The sequence below is a fragment of the Polypterus senegalus genome, chromosome 15 (genome assembly GCF_016835505.1).
Source record: "Polypterus senegalus isolate Bchr_013 chromosome 15, ASM1683550v1, whole genome shotgun sequence".
In the NCBI taxonomy this organism is placed as follows: Eukaryota; Metazoa; Chordata; class Cladistia; order Polypteriformes; family Polypteridae; genus Polypterus; species Polypterus senegalus.
The window spans coordinates 100,291,692-100,314,579 of NC_053168.1; the positions used below are offsets into that span (position 1 = coordinate 100,291,692).

General features: G+C 36.6%; 1 protein-coding gene across 3 annotated transcripts in view; it reads right to left on the reverse strand.

Annotated features, from left to right (window-relative positions):
* LOC120515631 overlaps nt 1-18,802 on the reverse strand; it is a 43,990-nt gene extending 25,188 nt beyond the window's left edge. The window contains exons 1-6 of one of the 3 annotated variants that reach the window (XM_039736775.1): nt 18,603-18,802; nt 15,184-15,240; nt 13,779-13,791; nt 4,521-4,619; nt 3,704-3,787; nt 2,283-2,481 (exon numbers count right to left, since the gene is read on the reverse strand). In XM_039736775.1, coding sequence (XP_039592709.1) covers nt 2,283-2,481; nt 3,704-3,787; nt 4,521-4,619; nt 13,779-13,791; nt 15,184-15,240; nt 18,603-18,630 — 480 coding nt within the window. In that variant the 5' untranslated portion in view covers nt 18,631-18,802. Of the gene's footprint in view, nt 1-2,282; nt 2,482-3,703; nt 3,788-4,520; nt 4,620-6,193; nt 7,252-13,778; nt 13,797-15,183; nt 15,241-18,602 lie in introns of those variants that run through there. The other 2 variants (XM_039736774.1, XM_039736776.1) reach the window with 2 other exon arrangements.
* Nucleotides 18,803-22,888: the final 4,086 nt, after the last annotated feature.

The window sequence follows — 22,888 nt, forward strand, 5'->3', positions numbered from 1 at the left end:
TGACCCTGTAGTTAGGATATAGCGGGTTGGATAATGGATAGATGAATAAATAAATAAATATTCTGTCAGTCGTTACCCAACTTGCTATAAATAAATAAAATTTAATGAATCCAAGAGGAAAGAAAACCTGCCATCCATCATGGTATGAAACACCATAATTTGGACTCTCTGTTGGGTACTTATTTCAAAAATGTTATGTTTAAGAAATATGAACTACTTTTAGTAATAGACACTCCACAACTAACAATATAACATCAATGGATGCCATTTTTCTAACACATAATCTGCTATCTGTGAGCCACAGCAAACTTACTATGTGACATTATAAAATGTTGATAAAATGCATCTTTTTAATGTAATTGCATTTTATTATTGCTATTATTTTTGAACCAGTAATGGTGTACTGTATGATAACATGCAGTGAATACACCTGACTTATAGTTTTCATCCTCTTTCACTGTACATTTAGTATTCATTTGCTCAGAGGTTGATGCGCTTGCTGCTTCATGAGCAGCTCTTGTTTTCTTCACTCTAGCAGCCCACTTCTTCTCTTCTTTCATTGGCATCTTTTTCCATCAAAACTGATTAAGTCAGTTTTTGTGTTGCAATTACTTAGTACATTTTTCTTAATTTTTCACTTAAGCTATTCTGCCTCAAGATTGATTTAAGATATGAAGAGGTAAGAGAAGTGACGGCAAAAGTGGTAGGGATGAGAACGACGCCCTGCTGCCCGCTGCCGAGAGTTGATTCTACAATAAAATAAAATAAAATAAAAAGAATAATAAAAATCATCACCTCGAAAGCGGACAGTAGAGGTCACGTAGTATATGTGCCCCAAATTTCAGGTCAATAAGCCAAATGGTTTGCAAGCTACAGGTGATTTACAATCCTAGACTGACAAACAGACAGCCACGATAGCGTATTATATAAGAAGATATGACTCAATGTTCCAAAACGAATAAAAAAATAATAAACAATTGTGATAACAGACTCTGATTAAGCAACTAAAAAGTGAAAATGCTCTAACTTTCAAATCAGTTAAATCCCTGAATACACCTGAATGTTATGCCATGCATCTTCTTGGGGTCATCATAAACCGTTATCTGTCTGTTTGTTCTTTTGGGAGTGCTTTTTGTTTGCTCTTAATTTATATTTTAATAAAAACAGTTTTTTATGTTTACTTTGTATGTTTGGCCATTTGAATGCAAAAAGTGACTGCAAAAAAATAAATAAAAAGTTTGCCAATTGTGTCTATGTACACTTTGTGGACTTTTTTGACCATGTGCAATATGTTCAATAGTGTTTGGAAGATTCTGGACAAGAATATAGTTTTCCAGAGCATTTGATATGTTCTATTAAGTCCCTTTATGTGCAGAGTGAGAGCAGACCTCGTATACTTGCTGTTAAGTAAAGATTGTTTCCTGGATCTCTTCGCAGTGTGCATTGTGTCTCCGGTTAGTGACTTTATATTACAGCATAAATGAATTGTGGAGAGTATCATGATTAGGAACCTTAAGGTTACTTTTCTACTGTTTGTGGACTGTGTAGTCCTCCTGGCCTCATCAAACTTAAATTTCTGGTATACAACGGAACATTTTGAGTTTGATGCAATGCGATGAGCATTAGCACCTTCAAGTCTGGGATCATGTGCTTCTGCTAATAAATATTGGCTCACTCCCTGCATATAAGGAGCAAGTAGCTAGTATTTTGTTTCTTGGTCACAAGTATTAGTGAAGGATTCAGGAGATCAATCAATAGTTTTGGATGATTTTCAGTTTAGCAGGCAGTTAACCAGAGTATGGATGTAAATCAAGAGTTAACTTCTAGCATAAAGCTTTAGATTTTTACTAGTTAGTCTATATTCCCATTCTCACTTATGGTTTAAAATATCGGACATGGTCTAAGAAATGAGATTGTGGCTTCAAGCTTAGAAAATAAGGTTGTTGTGCGTGACAGTGGGGTTTACTATCTGTGAACTGCTGCTTCACAAGACTGAGAGAAGCCAGTTGAGGTTTTTTAAGCATGTATACATATATGGCATGCTGGGAGATTGAAATCTTTTTCTTGCTTGTGAATGTCTTGAATGTCTCTGAAGGAACTGTGGAATGTTGCCTGGCCTATGCAGCTCAGCAAGTTGTCAGATCTGGCTCCATTTAAATATACATCGGAAGAGGTGTGGGGAAGTTATGTCACTATAGTTATAATTTGCATGAGACCACTGAGTTTCCCCAAAAATATATCAACTTAATATGCTGATCCATTACATACAAAAATGCTCTAACCTGCAGGATTTGTGCACCAAGAATATTGATTTCCTCAGATGTCCTTTTCCTTGATTGAAGTGCTTGTTCCCTTAGTATCAACCAAGACTGTTTCAGATTATTGTACATCTTCATAAGCTCAGTCTCTCTGTATGGATCATTAAGGTTTTCAGATGTAACCCCACTGAAACGCATTTGTTTTAGAGCCGTGATTTTCAACCTGAATAAATACAAATTATTCCATGAGACATTATCTTGAATTATATAAAACGGCTTTGTATGAGCCTCCTGCAAGCGGTGCAACAGTGTTACCACTTTTCAAATCCTAGGTTAAAAATAACACCAAGCTGAACTCACAATTATTTAACTGAGTGAATTTGCTGATTGTTTTTTGATATGACTAAACAATCATGTAATTTGCAAAAGCAGCTAAAACAAAAAAGGTTGGAAAGTGGAATTTTCAGCAGCAGAGAATGTAACAGTATGATCCTCTTGCACAAGCAGGACAAAAAACAACAGTAGTTAGTAAAAGAAAGGTGTCAAACTCAAGGTCCTTAGACATTTCTAAGGTAACCCACATCATCAATACCCCAAATATGTTACATATGATTCACAATGACTGTTAGTTTTATGAAAGATCCTCTTTAATGAATGTTTCATATACAGAGTGTATCCATATATACTTAAGAGGACTGCATTTACACCTGACATTGAAATATCTAGTATCCACTTGCATTTATCAGTGCAGTGCAGCACATAGTAGTTACTGGCTGCTTGTAATAAACCAACAAGAAAAAGTGAAAAGAAGATGACTTGCAACACTGCCATAAAATCTTTAGCATTTTAGAATGATGGAGACAATGTGGCTGTCTCATGAAGGGGATGGAAGCTCGGCGCACTCATTGCTGCTGCTGGCACTCCAGTCACTTTAAAAAGCTGCACAGGTGTCAGGGCTGGCCACCCTTTTAATGGCTTAACTGGGTACCGCCATAGCCCTACATAATTATTTTTCTTTTCTGCTAACTTGATTGTTGTGTGTAGATAGAAGGCATTCCATTTACAATTATGTGAAATGTGATCACTAATCGTTTTTGACCAACTCTGGAACTGGTCTGTGTGATACGCCCCAAGTGCCAACCAATCACGGAAGTTCTTCTGAGCTAGATCACATTTCATATTGTAGTTGACCACCAGCAGTTACCACAGTGCAAACTGGAATGGATTGTGGTGTGTGTTTGCAGCAATTCACCCACTTTCCCTTATTTTACACTAAATAAGCCCATTATTTTGGATGTTGGATGTTGATGTACTCATTGTCTTCTTTTTTTACTTCAATTAATAATCTGTGGGAGACATGCAAGTAAGAATCTCCTTTTTGATGATAAACTCAAACTACTAGACGCTGACACATTATTGAAAAAAATCAACAGTGAAATAATCACCTCTTTTTGTATTCATTGACCTCTTTTTGTAAAGCTTTATTTTCTTGCATTACTTTTTCTGTCTTAGTCTCATTGGCTTGAACACTGAAAAATTATAAGAGAAGAAATGTTTATAGACACGATAATTCACAAAAAAACAGATTTAGACTTTATCTTTTCAATGCTCTTTATTTAAATACCCCTATATAGGATTACTTAATTTCTGAATATATTAAAATTCTGTCAAGAAATAAGGACTGAAAGGGACACAAAGCAAGTTAACAAGTCAGGATAAACTACACTGCTAATGGAAGATCTCAAGTGATTGATGCAGTTACGTGACTAAAGCTAGTGATGCTATTCTGCTGCTTCATGATGCTTGCAAGAAAACCTGGAAATGGTGGCAATTGTGAAAATCTGTACAAATGGTAATACACTGGTAATACTACATTAAACATAATGTAGTAGCCTTTAAAATGAGTTCAGCCATAATGCATACAGTGTTAAACAGTTTAACCATAGGGCAAGCATATACAATATGGCTATTCTTGCCAGTGGAAACTGATTAGTGATGTGAACTTACTCCTTTTTAATACTTTGTGTATGAGTGTGTGTATGCGAGACACAAGTATGTTGGAAAATCATAATAAAAAAGGCCCCTCGGTTTATCCGCAGCAAAGAGAAGCAGTATTACTATGTCTATGTGAGAAATGCCATTTTTAAAACTAAAGTCACACATTGTAATGCTTTTGTGATCTGGTCATTAGTAAAACTGACAGAAAAATTAATGTAGCATTAATAACACTCAAAATATATAGTACATGCAGCTTTTAATTACCATCTTCTTAAGTCTTGAATTTCTCTCTGCATTTGTTGTTTTTCTTGTTGTGCTTTATCAAATTGTTTGCTTTTTGCATCTTCAGCATATGAAGTTGATCTGGAGGAATAATCAAACAGTCAAACACTGAAATCCAGCCTTACATGTATTATTTTCTACCAGTAACGGTGGACTGCACAATAACGTGTAGTGAATACACCTGACTTATAGTTTTCATACTCTTTCTCTGTACATTTAGCATTTGTTTGCTCAGAGGTTGATGCACTTGCTGCTTTGTGAGCAGCTTTTGTTTTCTTCACTCTAGCGACCTGCTTCTTCTCTACTTCCGTCTGCATCTTTTCGCATTAAAACTGTTTAAGTCAGTTTTTGTGTTGCAATTACTTAGTACGTTTTCTTTCATTTTTCATTTAAGCTGGCACTTAAGTGTTCAATCTGCCTCAAGAAAGATTTAAGCTATGAAGAGGTAGAGGAAGTGGCGGCGAAAGTAGTAGGGATGAGAACAGCACCCACACGCATGCACCGCATGGCCGCCCTGCTGCCCGCAGCTGAGAGTTGATTCTACAATAAAATAAAATAAAAAGAGTAATAAAAATCGCCACCCCGGAAGCGGACAGTAGAGGTCACTTAGTATATGTGTACCAAATTTCAGGTGAATAGGTCAAACAGTTTGCGAGCTACAAGTGATTTAAAATCCTGGACAGACAAATGAAAAGCCACGATAGCTCATATATAAGAAGATATCTATTATATATTTCTTTATCTTATGCCCTGTTATAAGAAACATCTTTGCTTTTGCAGCATTTCATGTTCTCTCATTGCAGAAATGAAATTACTGGACTGGCATTTAAAATCAGTAAATCACTTTGTGCTAAAGGCCTGTGCTGAGCTCAAAGGGAATGTATATGCATTTTAACGACAGCCTATCCAATTAGTCCAATCTTTTAATCCACTTGTAACAGTCTTTTAGCAGGTCAATTGGTTCTTGGTCTTCTACTTCATCCATTCCTATGTTATCAAACCCTCATAATTTATTTTATTGTCTTTAGGGCTAGAGCAGCATTGGGCACAAGACAAGCATCTTTCCTAGACTGGATGACAGTCTATTGCTGGTCACACATATGCCTACATGTGGCCAGTTCAGAGTCACTAAATATTGTAACAACCGTGACTTGAAGAGAAAAACTTAGAAATCCATTGAAAAATCCACATAGACATCGGAAGAATGTGTACAATTAGCCCCAGGATTTGAACCCAGAGCTATAGAAATGTGAAGCATGACTGATAAGCACTACACTGCCTTGTTTATCAAAAATGTCAAAAGTTTTCAGAAATTTAAAAAGTTTTAAATGTTGTTAGATTATAAATAATACATACAAATCTTGTTCCAAAAAACAACCACAGTTATCTAATATATTTATCAAGTTCAAGATAATAAAGAGGTAGTGCATTTTCTGGCAGCACTACCTGGCAGTACAAGGTAGGAGCCAATTCTGTATGAGATACTAGACTTAGTCAAGAAATTGCTGCTGGATCCAACGTCCTTACACTGCCCACAAAAAGATATCCATCAAAACCCAGCATCTGAACAAACAGAAGATTAATGAGAGGTCAATAATCACCATAAAAGACCTACTCAGTGTACAATAAGAGGAGTAAATATACATCACACCTACTGTATATTTAGAGCCTAGCTTGTATGGAAGGATGAAAAGAAAGTAACCAGCCAAAACAAAGAAAGCACAAACATGCACAAGCTACATTTTTGAGAAAGATATTGTGATAAAATAAATCCAAGGTTGAGTTTTTGTAGTGTAAATCTTCCCCTTCGTAATCTGATAGGCATTAATTTATTCAAGAACATCCTGTCATGAGAAATAAACCAGACAAGTCTGACTGGCCTGACTACTTGTGGCTGCCATCTTCCGAATTTTTATGTCAGTCATCTTTAATCTCCTGGCCCATATCCAGTAATGCATATATAGCGCATATTGACATGACAATTATATTTTGCTCTTTTGCCTTATCTCTCTGGAGATGGAGTTGTATAATACTTGATAAGTAACATGGATCACCTGCATGACTCACTGTGTACATAGCTACCTGTACCTCCTTCTGTGAAAATATTTCCAGTGCTAACAAACCCTATGAGTAGCCACCTTCTGAACCTTTACATTTCAGATTTGTTGAGGTTTTGGAAATAGAATGCTGTTTATTAAATTTAGCTTCAGTTAAGAAGAACTCAGCAGATAGTGAAATTACAAGGAAAGTGAAGTAGTGCAAGACAAGAATTGAATAATAAAATGTCCTGAAGAGTATGTGCACTTGGTATTATGACACTGCCATTGACACAAGACTATTCAAATAGGGGGATGCTATGATCCAATGTAATAATGAGAAACCAGGATAAAATGTGTGTCAGAAATATTTTTTTTCATGAAAGGGTTGTGAATGAGAGAAAGAAATTTTAAACATGATATAAAAAAGGTGCATTGGTTAGTGTGAACAGCCAATCATCTGAATAAGCAATATTTGTAATGAGAAGAAGAATAATATAAACAACATTTTCCAGGTTTATTTACAGCATTTTATTTTGATTATAATTCATTTTTCATTATCACTGTTAACCAAGTTGCGTTTCAAAATTAATATTAACTGTTACACAGCTGCACTCAGGTTCATTTAATTACAAGTAATTACAGAACCCTTGCCACACCAAAGACCCTCTATGTCTGGTAGTCTCATAACACAGAGGAACTATATAAGGAAGGCTCTTTTTTTTTGGCAGACTACATTTCTTTAATATGGGCAGTGGCATACTTCACATCTTCTACAACTCTGTAATGGCCAGTGTGTTTTTCAATGCTGTAGTGTGCTGGCCTGGTAACATGACTTCAACAGAAGCCCACCAAATTAACAAGCTAATTAAAATAGCAGGCCCAGATATTGAACACACTCCGGACCCCCTGCAGGTAGTAGCAAAGGGAAGAAAGAAAACTGAGTGCCATTATGAGCAATTCTGCACTTTCTCTGTCTGACACCCTAACATTGATTACTTCCACCCAATGAATTATTCAACAGAAATGTGTCAAGATACATTACTGCATGTAGCAATGGGACTATGACTGTTATGTCAGAAGTTTTTCTTTTGTTTTAATTCACTATCTATCTATCTATCTATCTATCTATCTATCTATCTATCTATCTATCTATCTATCTATCTATCTATCTATCTATCTATCTATCTATCTATCTATCTATCTATCTATCTATCTTTTTTTTGAGTACCACATTTTCACAACTCAACCTCATCCCATCTTATTCTTCTGGATTTAATATTTACACACTTGTAATATTTCAAACACCCAAATGCACCTGCTTAATGCATTATAAATTCCTCCTGTTTTAATAGTTTGCTAAGGACTGCACAACCTTAACAGTACAGTGAAGTGAAATTTTCATGTCCAGGTGATTTTATTGATCCCTTTATACTTCTCATATTAGTTCTAGAAAAATGATAATCATATGTTGGACATATTGCTGTCTGGATAAGCGTCAACTCCAAGTCACCCTGAGTTGAGTTTTCTAAAAACTAAAAGGGTTGTACAAGAATAGAAAGCGTTGAAGAAATGAGTACACCTTTCCTGGGAAGAAAATGCCTTTTCTTATAATGGTTAAAAAGTGGACCTTTACAAAGATGATTCTTTTCTATGCTAAAAAACCTGGTATGGTAAAATAGCATGTCATGTTACTTGGTTACTGCATATGTATCTTGTTTGTTAACCCAGCATCTGAACAATTAGAAGGTTTATGAGGGAAGCTTGTGAGAGTCCAAAAATCAACTTAAAAGGGATATTCAGTGTAAAATGATAGGAGTGAATAAACATTACTTTCCTGTACCCAGAGCCCGTAGTGTATGGGAGGAGGAAAAGAAAGAAACCAATCAAAACAAATTATCTAAAGGTGAAAAAGCATAAACATGCACAAGCTAAATTTTGGGGAAATGTCTTGTGGTAAAATAAATTGTAGACTGAGTTTCTGGCCAAATTCCAAAGGCCATTGTGTAGGGTAAATCTTACCATTCACAATCTGATTGGCATTGAATTGTTATAAAATCATCCTGTCATGGGAAATAAACTAGACATGTCTGACTGGCCTGGTTCCTTTTTTCATCAAGGGAATGACTGAAGACTTATTACTGCCTTCTCACCAGTTTCTCTTTCAAGGGCTTTTCTTATAACCCATGTTTCTAAGTCAAACAACCATACCTCACTATAAGCATCTTGACTCTAATGACAGAAGTGTATGAGCTCTGAAAGCATGTTTTGGAGAGAATAGGGTTTTTTTGTTTATTTTTTTAAGCCAAAGTTGATCAAGAAACAGTATGACCACATCAAGGCAAGCTTAGCTTTATAAGATCAGTAAAAAAGGTGATCAGACTGACAAAAGGAAGAAGGAAAACTCAAGAATTATGTGATTTACTGCTGACACACAACGGGCAGCCTAGAAGCCATGTTAGATCTAGGTTACTAATGTGCCAACTGCTAAGCTTGGTTCCCCCACCACTTTATGATCTGCGCCCTAGGGAAATGCCTAATTCCCCTTAATGGTGGAGCCAGCCCTGCCTGGAAAAGAAAACATCTAGCATTACCAAATTGTATGTTGTTAATAATTTAATTTGGTTTTATTTTATGAGTCTATTAATTTCATCTATAATATATGACTTTTTCAATTGTTTTGGTGCTCTGTCTAATTGCCTGTGGCTAAAGATGTAAAAGGAAGAGGAAGTGCTGAACTACATTACCTGACAGTGTAGAAAGAGTGTGGGATTTGAGGTATTCTGTTAAGGTCTACATAATGAAGAGCATAAAGGGAAGAAGGCAGGTCACCCTAGGATCCTACCACAACAAAACAATTAGGTTTTCAACAATTCTGTCATGCTATTAATATGTGGTTTGTAGCTTTGCTTGCTGCTTCATCATATCTTCCAGACAATGAGCTTGAATCTTGAGTACATTATTCTCATGTTTATGTAGGTTTATGCAGGTTTTCTCCCTAACACTGGTAAAGAAAGTTAATTGTTGACTTAAAGGTGATTCAGTATTAGTAAGTGTGTATGAGTATGCCTTACTGATGTTCTGTCCAGTTTTGGTTGTTGTCAAGATAATCTGGCTACCATGACCAAGAGTTTCATAAAGCAGGTATGCATTTTATGCTCATATTGCTGCTTTAGGTTGACTTTTTCCAAAGGAGAAATGCATAATATAATTCCAAAAATACCTTTGGTAACATTTTAAATTAAAAAAATAAATAAACGAAGAACAATCAGTCTTTCAGAAAAGAATGAAGTCATTCGAGACAAGCAACATGAACTGGCTCCACTATGAGCTCTTGTCATTTAAAAATCCATTTTTACACTATGAGAAGTGCCGTAAGTAAACAGAGACATTACTGGTTATATTTGTCATCTACTGAACTATGTACTTTATTATTTAGTTTTTAAGCTGTTAAAGGCTACATATTGCCTAAAACTGTTTGGCAAAAGGTACTATTAAAAAAGGCAGGGCTGCATCCAGAACACAGCACTGGCTGTTAGATTTTCTGTTTAATTCTATGCTGACTATAAATAAACTTATGTTGACTGAGATTAATGTTTAACTGTGGACTCCAAACATTCCTGAGTGCAATATTTGGCTTTTACAAATTAAATGTCTAAAAATACATTATAAATACATTATACAAATATCATAAAATACATTATTTTATTCACTATTGGGAAGGATACAAATAATCCACATAGATTATCAAGTATAACACCTAATTATCTAATATAACACCTTGATTATCAAATATAATTCACATATAATACCTGGGACACCTTATGAATGCTTTTATAGTTAGAATGACTTGTTCCATTGAATTTTAACAGACCTCTCAAGGCTTTTAAGATCATGTCCCAGGTCCTCTCTGTGTAGAATATACTGTACATGTTCTTCCCTGTGACTGTGTGGGTTTCCTCTGGGTGCTCTGCTTTGCTTCCAATTTCCAAAGACATGCAGGTTAGGTAAATTAGTGATTCCAAATTTACCCCAGTATGTTTTTGGAAAGTGTGTGCATTCATCCTGAAGTTAACTGATGTCCTGTCCAGGGCTGTTCCTGCCTTGTGTTGTATACTAGCTGGGATGGGCTCTAGCAACCTCTGTGACTCTGGTTTAGAAAATAACATAACATTAGTAGTGCTCCAAATCCCAGTCATTACAAATAACCTACTGAATGGTTTAAATGTAAGAATCTGAGCATTAACATCAACAAAAGGAAGAACCTGATTGTGGTCTTCAAGAGTTCATTTACTTTTGACAATAATGGGGTTGTGGTTGAAAAAATAAATGACTAAGTTTTAAGAAGCCCATCTCAGAGAGAATCTCTAATGCCCCCTCAAAACCAACTTTCTTATAAAAAAGGATACTCAAATGATATCTACAGATGCAAACTGTAGAAAACACTGACTTGATGAATTACAGTCTGGTATGGCAACAGCACTGTGATTGACCACAACAACCTACAGCATCCAGTTAACATGGCCTAGATTATCGGTGAAGCTACAATTTTATTCATTTAAGACATTTATGAAAATAAATATCTAAAGGATATAGTTTTCATCTGCTTAGACACCACATACCTTAGCAATTTGTTTGTCCAGAAATTTAGCCTTATTTGTGCTACCTAGCAAAATCGACTGACTCATTTAGAAAAACTAAATATCTCAAAATCTAAAAATGCCTTGTGGGCTTTGATTGAAATTTGTTAATGTTATAGAAAAAAGAAAATTAGCCGATCATTATTTTTACTCCTGTTATTCTTATTATTAGCCCACATCTTTTCTTGAGATTGCATTTAATCCATTATAATTCGTCGTTCAAAAGCCTAAATGTTGGAGGTTAAAATAAAAAAAAAAACATTGAAAATGAGCTATGTCATTTCTCCTCAAATGTTTTCTTTGTTCTGACTTATTTAAAACTGAGTAGACAGAAAATAAAGGCCTAACCCACTACTTTGCCATAATTTAGGTGAATGCATTTGAGAAAGAAGATGAAACATTATTATTCCATCAAGTAATGAGATATTTCAATTATTAACACTTTATATTATTTTGTGGAGATAAAAATTAACAAGTTTGCTATGAAGAAAAGACAGTCAAATGGCTCAACTATTAATGGTGGTTGCCTTTTGTTTATCTGTGCATAGTGCAAACCCAGGTTGAAGTCAGATTAGTTAAATTATATCCTAAATTGACAAAACTATTTTGATAGATAATGTGGACGGATTGCAAAAAGGATCTTACAATCGCTATCAGAAATACGATGACTAATTTGCAGAAAGGCAGACACGTATTTACAATAATCCATTTTCGATTCATTACCACTTGAAGTCTATGAATCCTGACATTGAAAAAGATGATAACAAACCCACTGTATCAGGCCAGGCTGAATTCACTCTGCTAGACCCTAAATTCAAAGGTGTCAATCCAGAGCATGTTAGAGGGGTTAAGGGACACAGCATAGACACAGTCACCAGCACACTGTCACACACACAGGACACTCCAAGGTAAGCACTGTTAGTATTCAGTGATCTACACTCTGTAATTGATATCCACTGTATATAAAAAGTGTAGTGCAAATAAAAATAGGTTGTGCATAACTAATTACAACTGTCATTCAAACAGAAACAGCCATGGACCTCAACAGCAGCCACTCAAGATGTCTTTGTGGTGAAAAGAGAACTTGGTGATTCATACAGAGGTTGGCATTAAAGACCCACTTGTGTGCTGCAGCAACAAATAGCAAAAGGATGAGAAAAAATGGATCTGCTTTCAAAAAAAGCATCTGAATTGACAGCAATATCCCTCCATTGTGAACACATTCTTCAATGTTCAGATAGACGATCAGTACAAAGTCGTCTTAGTCACAGCATGGCATAATAATAAAATATTTCCTTCAGTAAAAATTATAGTTGTCCTGTCTACCATTGCTAACCAATCTTCCAGTTACATAAGCACATTCCCAGTCACTAACACATTTACCGTGTACCCACCACCAACCATTACCGATCAAAGTAAGAACACATTTCACCTGATTAATTTAATATTTAATAATTCAAACCATTAAACCTGCAATCATTAGTCATAACAACAACTGAAATCATCAGTCAAATGTTTTGTTTCGTTATACACATGAAACAAAATGCACATTTAGCTTTGATAAATCTTTATTAATTATAATAATAACAGTGATAATAATGATAAGATGCAAAGGGGAGTTATTTATAAGAAGAGAGTATTATGGTGACATTTACTGCAGTGTAGTGTAGTGAACTGTGTTACTAAAGCTCTTCTTTGCAGCATTATGCATTCTACCAGTCGGCATTTGTAAGATGCATACTTTATACATTTGTTTCTCAATACTAAGTATTATTGGCCACAATCATTTAAAATGTATTGATGATACACAAAGATTCATTTTGCCTGACAGTTCTGTCAAGTTTTTAAAATCTGGTAATGTCCTGTTTAGTTCAAATGAAGCTTGATGAACAAGGATTTGAAATGCCAAGATGATAAGTGCATAATGAAAATGAAACTTGGCTCAAAACACTGAGTAAAAATGCATGGTGGAAATGAAGTGTGAAGCACAGTTCAAAGTGCTGAGCAGACATGCACAGTGGAAATTAAACATGGAGTATGGAAATGAAATATGGAGTCCGGTTTGAAGCACTGAGCAGAAATGTGCACTGGAAATGATACATCTGAGCATGGATGTATTGCAAACCTAACAGACATTTGACACTTATCCCTCTAGTACTTTCAGAACTTTTGCCATACCAAAGACCCTCTATACCCGGTCACTATTCAGGGAGTGGATGTAGATATAGAGGTTGTGTATTTCTACATATTTGTGTAGGGTTAGATGGATGTATAACCATAGAAAGTGTTGGAGAAATGAGTAGACCTTTCCTGGAAAGAAAATTATTTTTCTTGTAATGCTTAAAAAGTGGACCTTTACAAAGATGCTTTATTATTTTCTATGCTAAAAAAAACTGTTGGTAAAACAACATTTCATATTACTTTGGTTACTGAATATGTACCTTGTTTGGGAACCCAGCATCTGAGCAAGTAGACAGATTATAAGGGAAGCTTGTGAAAGGCCAATAATCACCTTAAAAGACATACTCAGTGTAAAATGATAGGAGAGAATATACATTACTTACTTGTACCCAGAGCCTGTGCTGTATGGGAAGAGGAAAAGAAAGAACCCATTTAAAACAAATCATTTAAGTTGAGAAACCATAAACATACACAAGCTAAATTTGGGTAAATGTCTTATGGTAAAATAAACCCAACACTGAGTTTTTGGCCAAACTCTAAAGGCCTTTGTGTAGGGTAAATCATACCCTTCACAATAAGACTGGAATTAAATTGTTGAAGAACATGCTGTCATGAGAACTAAAACCAGTCATGTTTATCGAGCCAGACTCCTTTTTCCATCAAGGTAAAATCCTGACACCTTATGACTGCCATCTCACAGAAATTCCTATGCCAGTTACCTTTCTCTTTATCTTCTCTTTCTAACATTACCAGGTTGTATGGAGTTAATAATTTATTTTTGTTTTGTTTTATAACTCTATTTCATCTATAATACATACATTTTTTTGTCTAATTGCCTGTGGGTAAATTTTTATAAGGAAGGGGAAGTGCTGAACTTCATTACCTGACAGTGTAGTAAGAGAGTGGGATTAAAGGTGTTCTGTTAAGGTCTATATAATAAAGAGTATAAAGGGGAGAAAACAAGGTCACCCTAGGACCTTACCACAACAAAACAATTAGGTTTTCAACAACTCTGTAATGCTACTATTACATATCTATGTATCTGGTGTGTATCTTTGCTTGCTGCTTCCTCATATCTTCAAGACAATGAGCTTGATTCTTGGCTACATCTTCTCATGTTTATGTAGTATGCCAGGTTTCCTCCCAAAGAATCATATGGAAAACTGATTGATGAGTGAAAATTGGCTCAGTATTAGTAAGTGTAAGAGTGTGAGTCAGTATGCCCAACTGGAGACTTACTGTATGCTCTGTCCAGTTTTGGTTGTTGTCAATATACTCTGGCTACAATGACCCTGAATTTCACAAAGTGAGTATGCCTTTTATACTCATACTGCTGCTTTAGGTTGGCTTTTTCCAAAAGAGAAATGCACAATATAATTACAAAATACCTCCTGGTTACATTATACATAAAAAAGAAAGAAAGAACAATCAGTCATTGAAAAAAGAATGAAGTTATTAAAGAAAAGCAACTGGCTTCAGTACAGACTCTTGTACTTTAAATATACATTTGTACATTATGAGATGTGCAGTCAATAAAAAGGGACCATTGTTATTACATAATCAGAAAAAGTATGAATAATTAGAATCGATAATGATTTCTTAACAAAGAACACTATGATATTAAAATAGGAAACACTATAAACTTTTAAAATTGTAATTATTGATATTTCATAGTTGGTTTCTACTGCATAGTAAAATAGTAATTACTGAAATTTTCATAAAATCTCAGTAAACCTTATTATATATTTAAAGTAAAGTATCATGAGACAGCTTTTAAAAAGCATTTACCCTCTTTGTGTGTAAGATCTTGTTTGTCCAGCCTGGTATCGACTGTATTGCAGAAAACTTGAGGATGTAAAGAAAGTAACAAAAAAAAAAGGTTAAGTACAGATAATAAATTGGAAAGTACATTTTTATCTGTTATTTTTTATTCAAGAAAAAAATGCTACTGTGGTTATTCACAGATTAACACATATTTGGCTTCATCCTAGATACCAAAGACAGGCAGCTATGTTCATTGTATATATGTGTGTCCTACTGTACAATAGCTGATGCACTCTGTAGCACGGCCTTCTACGGCTACTGGGATAGCCTTTAGCTTGATGAAATGTACCAAGGTCTGAGCCAATGCATCTTTCACTTAAAGGGGCAACCAAAGTTTTTAAGTCAGAGGGGGAGGGAGTAAATTCAATGCCAATGATTCCTTTTGTTTTTTTTCAAGGTAATCTCCAAATTATTAAGAGGAAATAGGTCAAACAAAATAAATTGATAATCTTAATTTGTTCAAATGATTCTCTAAAAATTATTATTATTATTATTTTATTATTATTATTATTACATTTTGTCTAACACCTTTAACCAAGACCACTTAAAATTAAGATACAGTACAATTGTTCACATACATTTTTTTACAATTTGAGCACAGCTTGAATACAGTAAGTGACTTGCTCAAAGTTACACAGTAAGTCTGAGGCAAGAATTAAACTTTAAGTTTTAGAGTACAGCAGCTAAATTATCCATCCATCCATCCATTATCCATCCCGCTATATATCCTAACCACAGGGTCACTGAGGTCTGCTGGAGCCAGTCCCAGCTCAGGGCACATGGCAGGAAACATACCTTTGGCAGGGCACCAGCCCACCGCAGGACACACACACACACACCAAGCACACACTAGGGACAATTTAGAATCTCCAATGCACCGAATCTGCATGTCTTTGGACTGTGGGAGGAAACCGGAGCACCCAGAGGAAACCCATGCAGACATGGGGAGAACATGCAAATTCACTGCGCCACTGTACTGCCCCAGCTAAATTATAGTCTCTTCAAATATACTTTACTCACTAAACTTTAGAATTTTCCTACTTACTTTTCTACACAGAAAAAGAAAAAAATCATTCATCTTGGCTCTGGACAAAATGTTGGGAATACCCTTAGATTCTTTCTTTCTTTCAACAACAAAAATTTAATTGACAAGTACGATTTTCTTTTCTCTACCAGTGACAAAATTCTAACAAGGAACCAGCAAGAATCAACAGACAGACATGCAGACAGACAGACAGATGTTGGGTTTTATATATAGAGAGATAAGTGCATTCATTCTGCTATGTCATGTCATTTGTATATTATAGGTTTCTGTTGTCTAAGAATATTATGCAAATGATTTGTCACCTGGAGAAGTGATGTCAGTTATTAACTTTTTGTCTTCCTTTTCAAATATTTGCTTAAACCAGATACTTCAGCAACAAGCTGTAAATGAAACCAAGTTAGATCAGCCAAATCCCTCTAGTCCAATCTTGGAGCCCACTGTTGTTGCAGTTTTTTGTTCTAACCAGATTCACAATCTGAGATTTTATTCTCCCTCAAATTGATCTCAGAGTTTAAGTAGCTCAGCAATCCCTGCAGCACACCCTGTCAGTGCCCACAGAACCTAATAGGGCTGCACCAAACTTCAAATCCCATGGATTCACAGTTTTTTGAGGAGTCCAGGGGGGTTGCCATCTATCATTCTGGAGGGGGGACAGTACCCCAAAGAAGCTGCCTTCCCCCATCTTTTCATTCTTTGGGCATTCTGGCCAGGTTGGGTTTCTAGTCATCCCTTACTATACACACACACACACACACACACACACACACACATACAGTATATATATATATATATATATATATATATATATATATATATATATATATATATATATATATATATATATATATATATATATATGGAAGAATAGGTCTGTGATATGGTTTGCATATTTGCAGCTGGAGATCCACAAAGGGAGAAATTGAATCACGTATCATGAAGCCTTCATCAGAGGATAACTTACAAGAATCAAAGGCAATATATAGCAAAAATTAGGGGGGGTGGTGGTGGGGGGTCTAATTCAGTGTGTTTGGGGGTATTGGTTGTACTAAAAGTGCCAGAGAGCTGGCTGAATCTTGGCTATCAAATGAGAACGCCAATAACAGACATTTGGACATAAACCCAGCATATGCAAAGTTAAGAAGAACAAGTTCATAATAAATAAAACTTTACAACCTGCCCAGGATTTGTTCCTGCCTTGTGTTGGCTGGGATTGGCTCCAGGGGACCCCTGTGACCCTGTGTTGGGATATAGCAGGTTGGATAATGGATGGATGGATAGAATCCATATCTACTGTATACCAAATAAACTGGTGAAGCACCTGAGTTCTTCTGACATACTTCAAGGCATGACTATTTGCATATGTGTAATGCCGATCCTCTTTTTCATATTCTTTTCATTTTCTTGTTAATTTTTATTTAATGCCATCACTTTACACATGTCATGATGCTTTTTCGATTCTGTGTTGCAAGATTGTACATGCTCTCCTCTGGCATGTTTCACTTTTTTCTATCAGTTTTGTTTATCCTCTCACATTTATGCATGTAAGGTTAGAAGGAGATTCTAAAAAGATCAGGTACGAGTGAGGTTCTGAACATCAATGTACCCTGCCTTGATGAAGTTCCTGTGACATAGTAATGCAAAAAGCACATCCAGAAGGCAGGCTGTAAATTCAATAAGGGTAAAAAGTGCCTGACATATTCAAACACTAGCAACATGAAATAAATATATTGCTTTTAAATAAAGTGACACTCAGATACCATCCTGGCAATTGTTACCTTCATATGACATGTCTTACAAAAATTCAAACCTTACCGTAATATATTTAAATGTACAGTATGTTCACCATACATTTTAAAATAACTCAAGATTTCTTAGGGTCTTTGCATATTTTGGATTTTCAAGTCACCCATATGAGGATTTGTTTGAAGATAAACATGTAAAGAAAAATATGTGATATCCATATTTATTGTTAAGTATTCATTCGAAGAATGTTTAATTTCATCATCATGTAGAGTCTGTATATCCATCCATTTATCCCTCCATTCATTCTCCTAACGTTTTACTTCACTTCTGGTTTGCAGTGACCACAGCCTAGCCTAGCAGCATTGAGTGTAACACAGGAATCATCCTGTTCATGGCACAACACTCACATTCTGTATATGAGACAGTTTTAGTGTTGCCAGCTAACTCTTCCAAATAAACTGAATGTCTCTGTGACTTTAGGCAGGAATCATTGCCATCAACTTCTTTACTAAATGGAGAAGCTCCCCAAATGATGCTTGTAAGCTTGATCACAATAGTCCTAAAATTCTATTATTTATATAAGTAATTTGCTTACCTTCGTTTAGTTGTGATTTCATCCTCATTGTAAGTAATTTTAGACATTTTCAGGTAGTTGCATGTACACAGTTCGCTTGTAATCTTTTTGTTGCTGGCTAAGAATGATAGATATTGAGATCTGCCTTGCATCTGGTATGATGGCCCCGCCCACTCAACTGTTTGCTATGATAACTAAAATATGAAGTTGTTTTGTTTCTTTGGATAACCTGTCCAACAACAGAATAAGCCAAGACACTGAAGATAAATAAAGAAGCTAGTCCCTCCCTCAGATAGCTCAAAGCAAAAGAACACAGCTTGACTGATACAATGAAACTTGTCTCACAATGATGCGTCTTTTTCTTTATCTCCTGTAAATCAAAAAAACCCTGAGTGCATCAATCTCACAAGAAGATAGATTATTGATTAGTTGAGCCTCAATTTCATGCATATGGAAAGAGTATTCAGATCAGAAATAAAAAATATAACAGTGTTGTCATGGTGGCTCGGGCATCTGATCAGGATGCCTCCTGGACGCCTCCCTAGTGAGATGTTCTAGGCACGTCCAACCGGGAGGAGTCCCCCGGGGAAGACCCAGGACACGCTGGAGGGACTATGTCTCTCGGCTGGCCTGGGAACGCCTCAGGATTCCCCCGGAAGAGCTAGAAGTGGCCGGGGAGAGGGAAGTCTAGGCATCTCTGCTCAAGCTGCTGCCCCCGCGACCCGACCTCGGATAAGCGGAAGAGGATGGATGGATGGACGGACAGTGTTGTTGGTTCATGAGATAACCTTCTTTGTTGGTTCAACTGAATTGATATCTTCGTTTTAAACCCTTAATAAACATTATCTACATTGAACATCACCCCTGCATCTCATCCCTCTTAGCTGTGTTTAATCTTCTGCCTAAGAGTACTCTTTTCAACTTCATGATTATGACAGACATTGGAGAGCCACATCATATTGCTATCATTCTGATGGCTTTACTGGGTATCACTAATGTGGTGTTTCCATTGCTTAGATGAACCTGTCTAGAAATTCATCTTACTCGGTGGTGTCTGTTTTCATATCAATACAAACTAATGTATCAATATTGTAGCAGCAGCACTGCTCCAGCAATTTTGAACTATTTGCTATTAACTGTACTCTATTCACCTAGAACATTTTCTTCAATAATTTTCATCAGTAATTTTCCTGCGGTAAATGTGAATGAAGCTCAACAGCATTTGGCAGATTAGACAAAAACTTTAGAAAAATCTCACCTGAACAGCCCAATTAGATTAGATTAGATTAGATTAGATATCTTTATTACAACATTCACTGTGAAATCATAGTGAAATTCTTGTGCCACAGTTTCAGGCAATAGGACAATAAGATGATGTTGTACAAGTAAATAAATGCAATCAGTAAGAGTAAAAGAAGAATGGCCTAATGTACATAGTGTACAAACATATTGTATTAAATTGAATTAAAAATGTAAATGGCAGTACACATATAATATTTAGTGAATTTCTAATACGCCAGCAGGTTGGTACAGTACAGGGCAGGTAAATTCAAGTTACTGAGTGGACAGTGATCTTATGTCCCTGAAGCTTGTGGAATATGTGGTGAGGCTCTGGTAGAGCTTTCCAGAAAGCAAAAATAAAGATGTGGATGAACTGGATGGCTGTCAAAAGACACAAAGGATTCAGCTCTCCTCCAGGATCTTTTGAAATAGATGGTGTGAATCTGTGGAAGGTTAGCCTCAGTGATCTCCTAAGTAGTATGGACAGTCCTTTGAAGTATTTTTGCAAATCAGGTTACCAAACCATACCGTAATGGATTTGGGCAGGATATTTTCAATAATGCAGCAACAGAACTTAGATTAGATTAGATATAACTTTATTTGTCCCCATGGGGAAATTTGTTTCTTAAACACAAGCTCTTTCAATAAATAAATGCAAAAATAGATATATAAATATAAAGTATATATTCACCCAGACTATGGTCTGAACACACTCAAGAAACACTAAAAAAGAAGAAAATCTAAAGAGAAAACTGTCTTGGCAGTCACAGTGAGGCATTATGAAGGTGTATTTCTGGAGCCCCAGTAGCGTTTCTTGACACACTTCTGACGAATAATTTGTTAGCTGAAAGTACTCAGTGTTACTGTGTCAGAGAAAGTATGTGCAGTACTGTTCATAATGGCACTTGGTTTTGGTGGTTCAGAGTATGTCCTATAACTGAGGTTGCCCTTTTAATTAGCTTGTTAATTTGGTAGGCCTCTCTTAAAGTGATGTTACTAACCTAGTACATCACAGTGTAGAAAATTGCACTGGTCATCACAGAGTTGTAGAAGATGTGAAGGATGCCATTTCTTACATTACAGGAAAGCAGTCTCCTAAGGAAGAAGAGTCTGCCCTGCACTTTCGTATATGGTTTGTCTGTGTTCAAGACCAGTCCAACCTATCACTGATGTGTAACCCCAAGTACTGGTAGGAGTGTACCACCGCCACGTCCACTACTTGAATAGTGACTGGACATAAAGGCTATTTGCTGTGGTTGAGGTCAATACCAATTCCTTAGTTTTGCTGATGCTAAGTTGGAGACAATCCTTTCTGCACCACCTGACTCCTATACTTTGTGTCCTCCCCTTATAAATACACCCCATAAATGCAGAATCAACTGGCAATTTCTGCAAGTGACATGATTAGTTGTAAACCACCCAATGTCATGAGATTGTACAGGTGGTGAACCAGCTTCAGGGATCTGTTGTATCTGGGGTGACTGTCTCCAGGCTGGTGGTAAGGCTGTCCTTTTGGCATTGCAAGAAATCTTTGCTTCCATTTGGTAGACAAGCGTTATCCCAACTGACTCAAAAACAGGACTTGCTGTCCCTATTTGGAAAGAGAAGGGTGAAGGTGGATTACAGCAACTATAGGAAGATAACACTGCTCTCTGTGCCAGGAAGGGTTCTTGCTAGGGTTATCATCAATAGGATTTATGATCACTTGCTCACCTACCACTGACTGGAGCAGTCTGGTTTTACCACATCCTGGCACTGAGGGTTCTTATGGAGAGCAAACATGAATATTGACAGAGTTTCTTTGCAGCCTGTGTCCATTTTCATAAAGCATTCTGCCCTGTGGGACATCCTGAGACTTTGCTGGATCCCCTCAAAATTTATGGATATCATGGTCGGCCTGTACACTGGTACTGTGAGTTCAAGGCAGAGTAGGGGTAGAACCTCTATATTTTTCACAGTTGATTCTGGGGTTCATCAGGGGGGTATTCTTGCTCCTACTCTGTTCAATGCTTGTATGGATTGTTTGTTGGGCAAGGTCGTGGGGTTCAGTGGCTGTTGGACATCTATTGGCGAACTTTGCTGATGATGTGATCTTTGTGGAGTGAATGGAGACTCTGATTGGAGCTCTCAAGAGACTGAGCGAGGAGTCTGAGTGTCTGAGCTTGTGAGTGTCCTGGATAAAAACCAAGAATCCAGGCCTTTAACGACTTCTTGGGCACAGCCATCAGCAGTGTGTCTGTCTCTGGAGAGAGTGTCGACCTTGTCGAGAAGTTTACTTACCTCAGCTATGAAGTCAGTTGATGGATTTGGAGAGCATGGGGGGTCATGAGGTTGCTATCCAGTGACCTGAGATGAAGATTGGACTCTTTCGGTACAGTGTCTCTTCAGAGAATCCCTGGGTTAACTTTGTGTCGAATGAGCAGTTGCTCAAAGAGTCCTGAATGAGGCACATTACTGGTATTGTGAAGGAGCATCAGTTATGGCACTAAGGCCATGTGGTGTGATTCCCCAAGGGTGATCTGGCTTGCAGGATACGCCTTGTTGAGGGCCCAAGCTTCTGGACCAGGCCAAAGGGTCACCCATGTAACACCTGGATGCGACAGATAGATCGTCATTTCTGAAGGATGGGACTGGACAGCACAACTGCCTGGGTGGTTGCCAACCAAGATCCCGAGCTGTTTCGACGTGTGGCAGGTGCGGCAATGCACCATACCAATGCATGCTCCCTAACCTGACCTTCCTGATATAACCTAGTGTTACATTTATAGTCAGGGGTATACAGAGTGAAAAGAAAAGGAGACAGAACTGTTCTTTGTCATGCTCATTGCTCAAATTTGTATCAGCAACTCTTTGCATGAAGAAGGGGTCTGAGTTTCCTCAAAAGCTTGCATATTGTAATCTTTTTAGTTAGCCAATAAAAGGTTGCTTGACTTTTCACTATATTCATAATGGCTAACATGGTACAACACCCTAGTACTATCAGTAACACAGTATTTGAATCTCACAAACTGTGGTCTTCCCAAGAG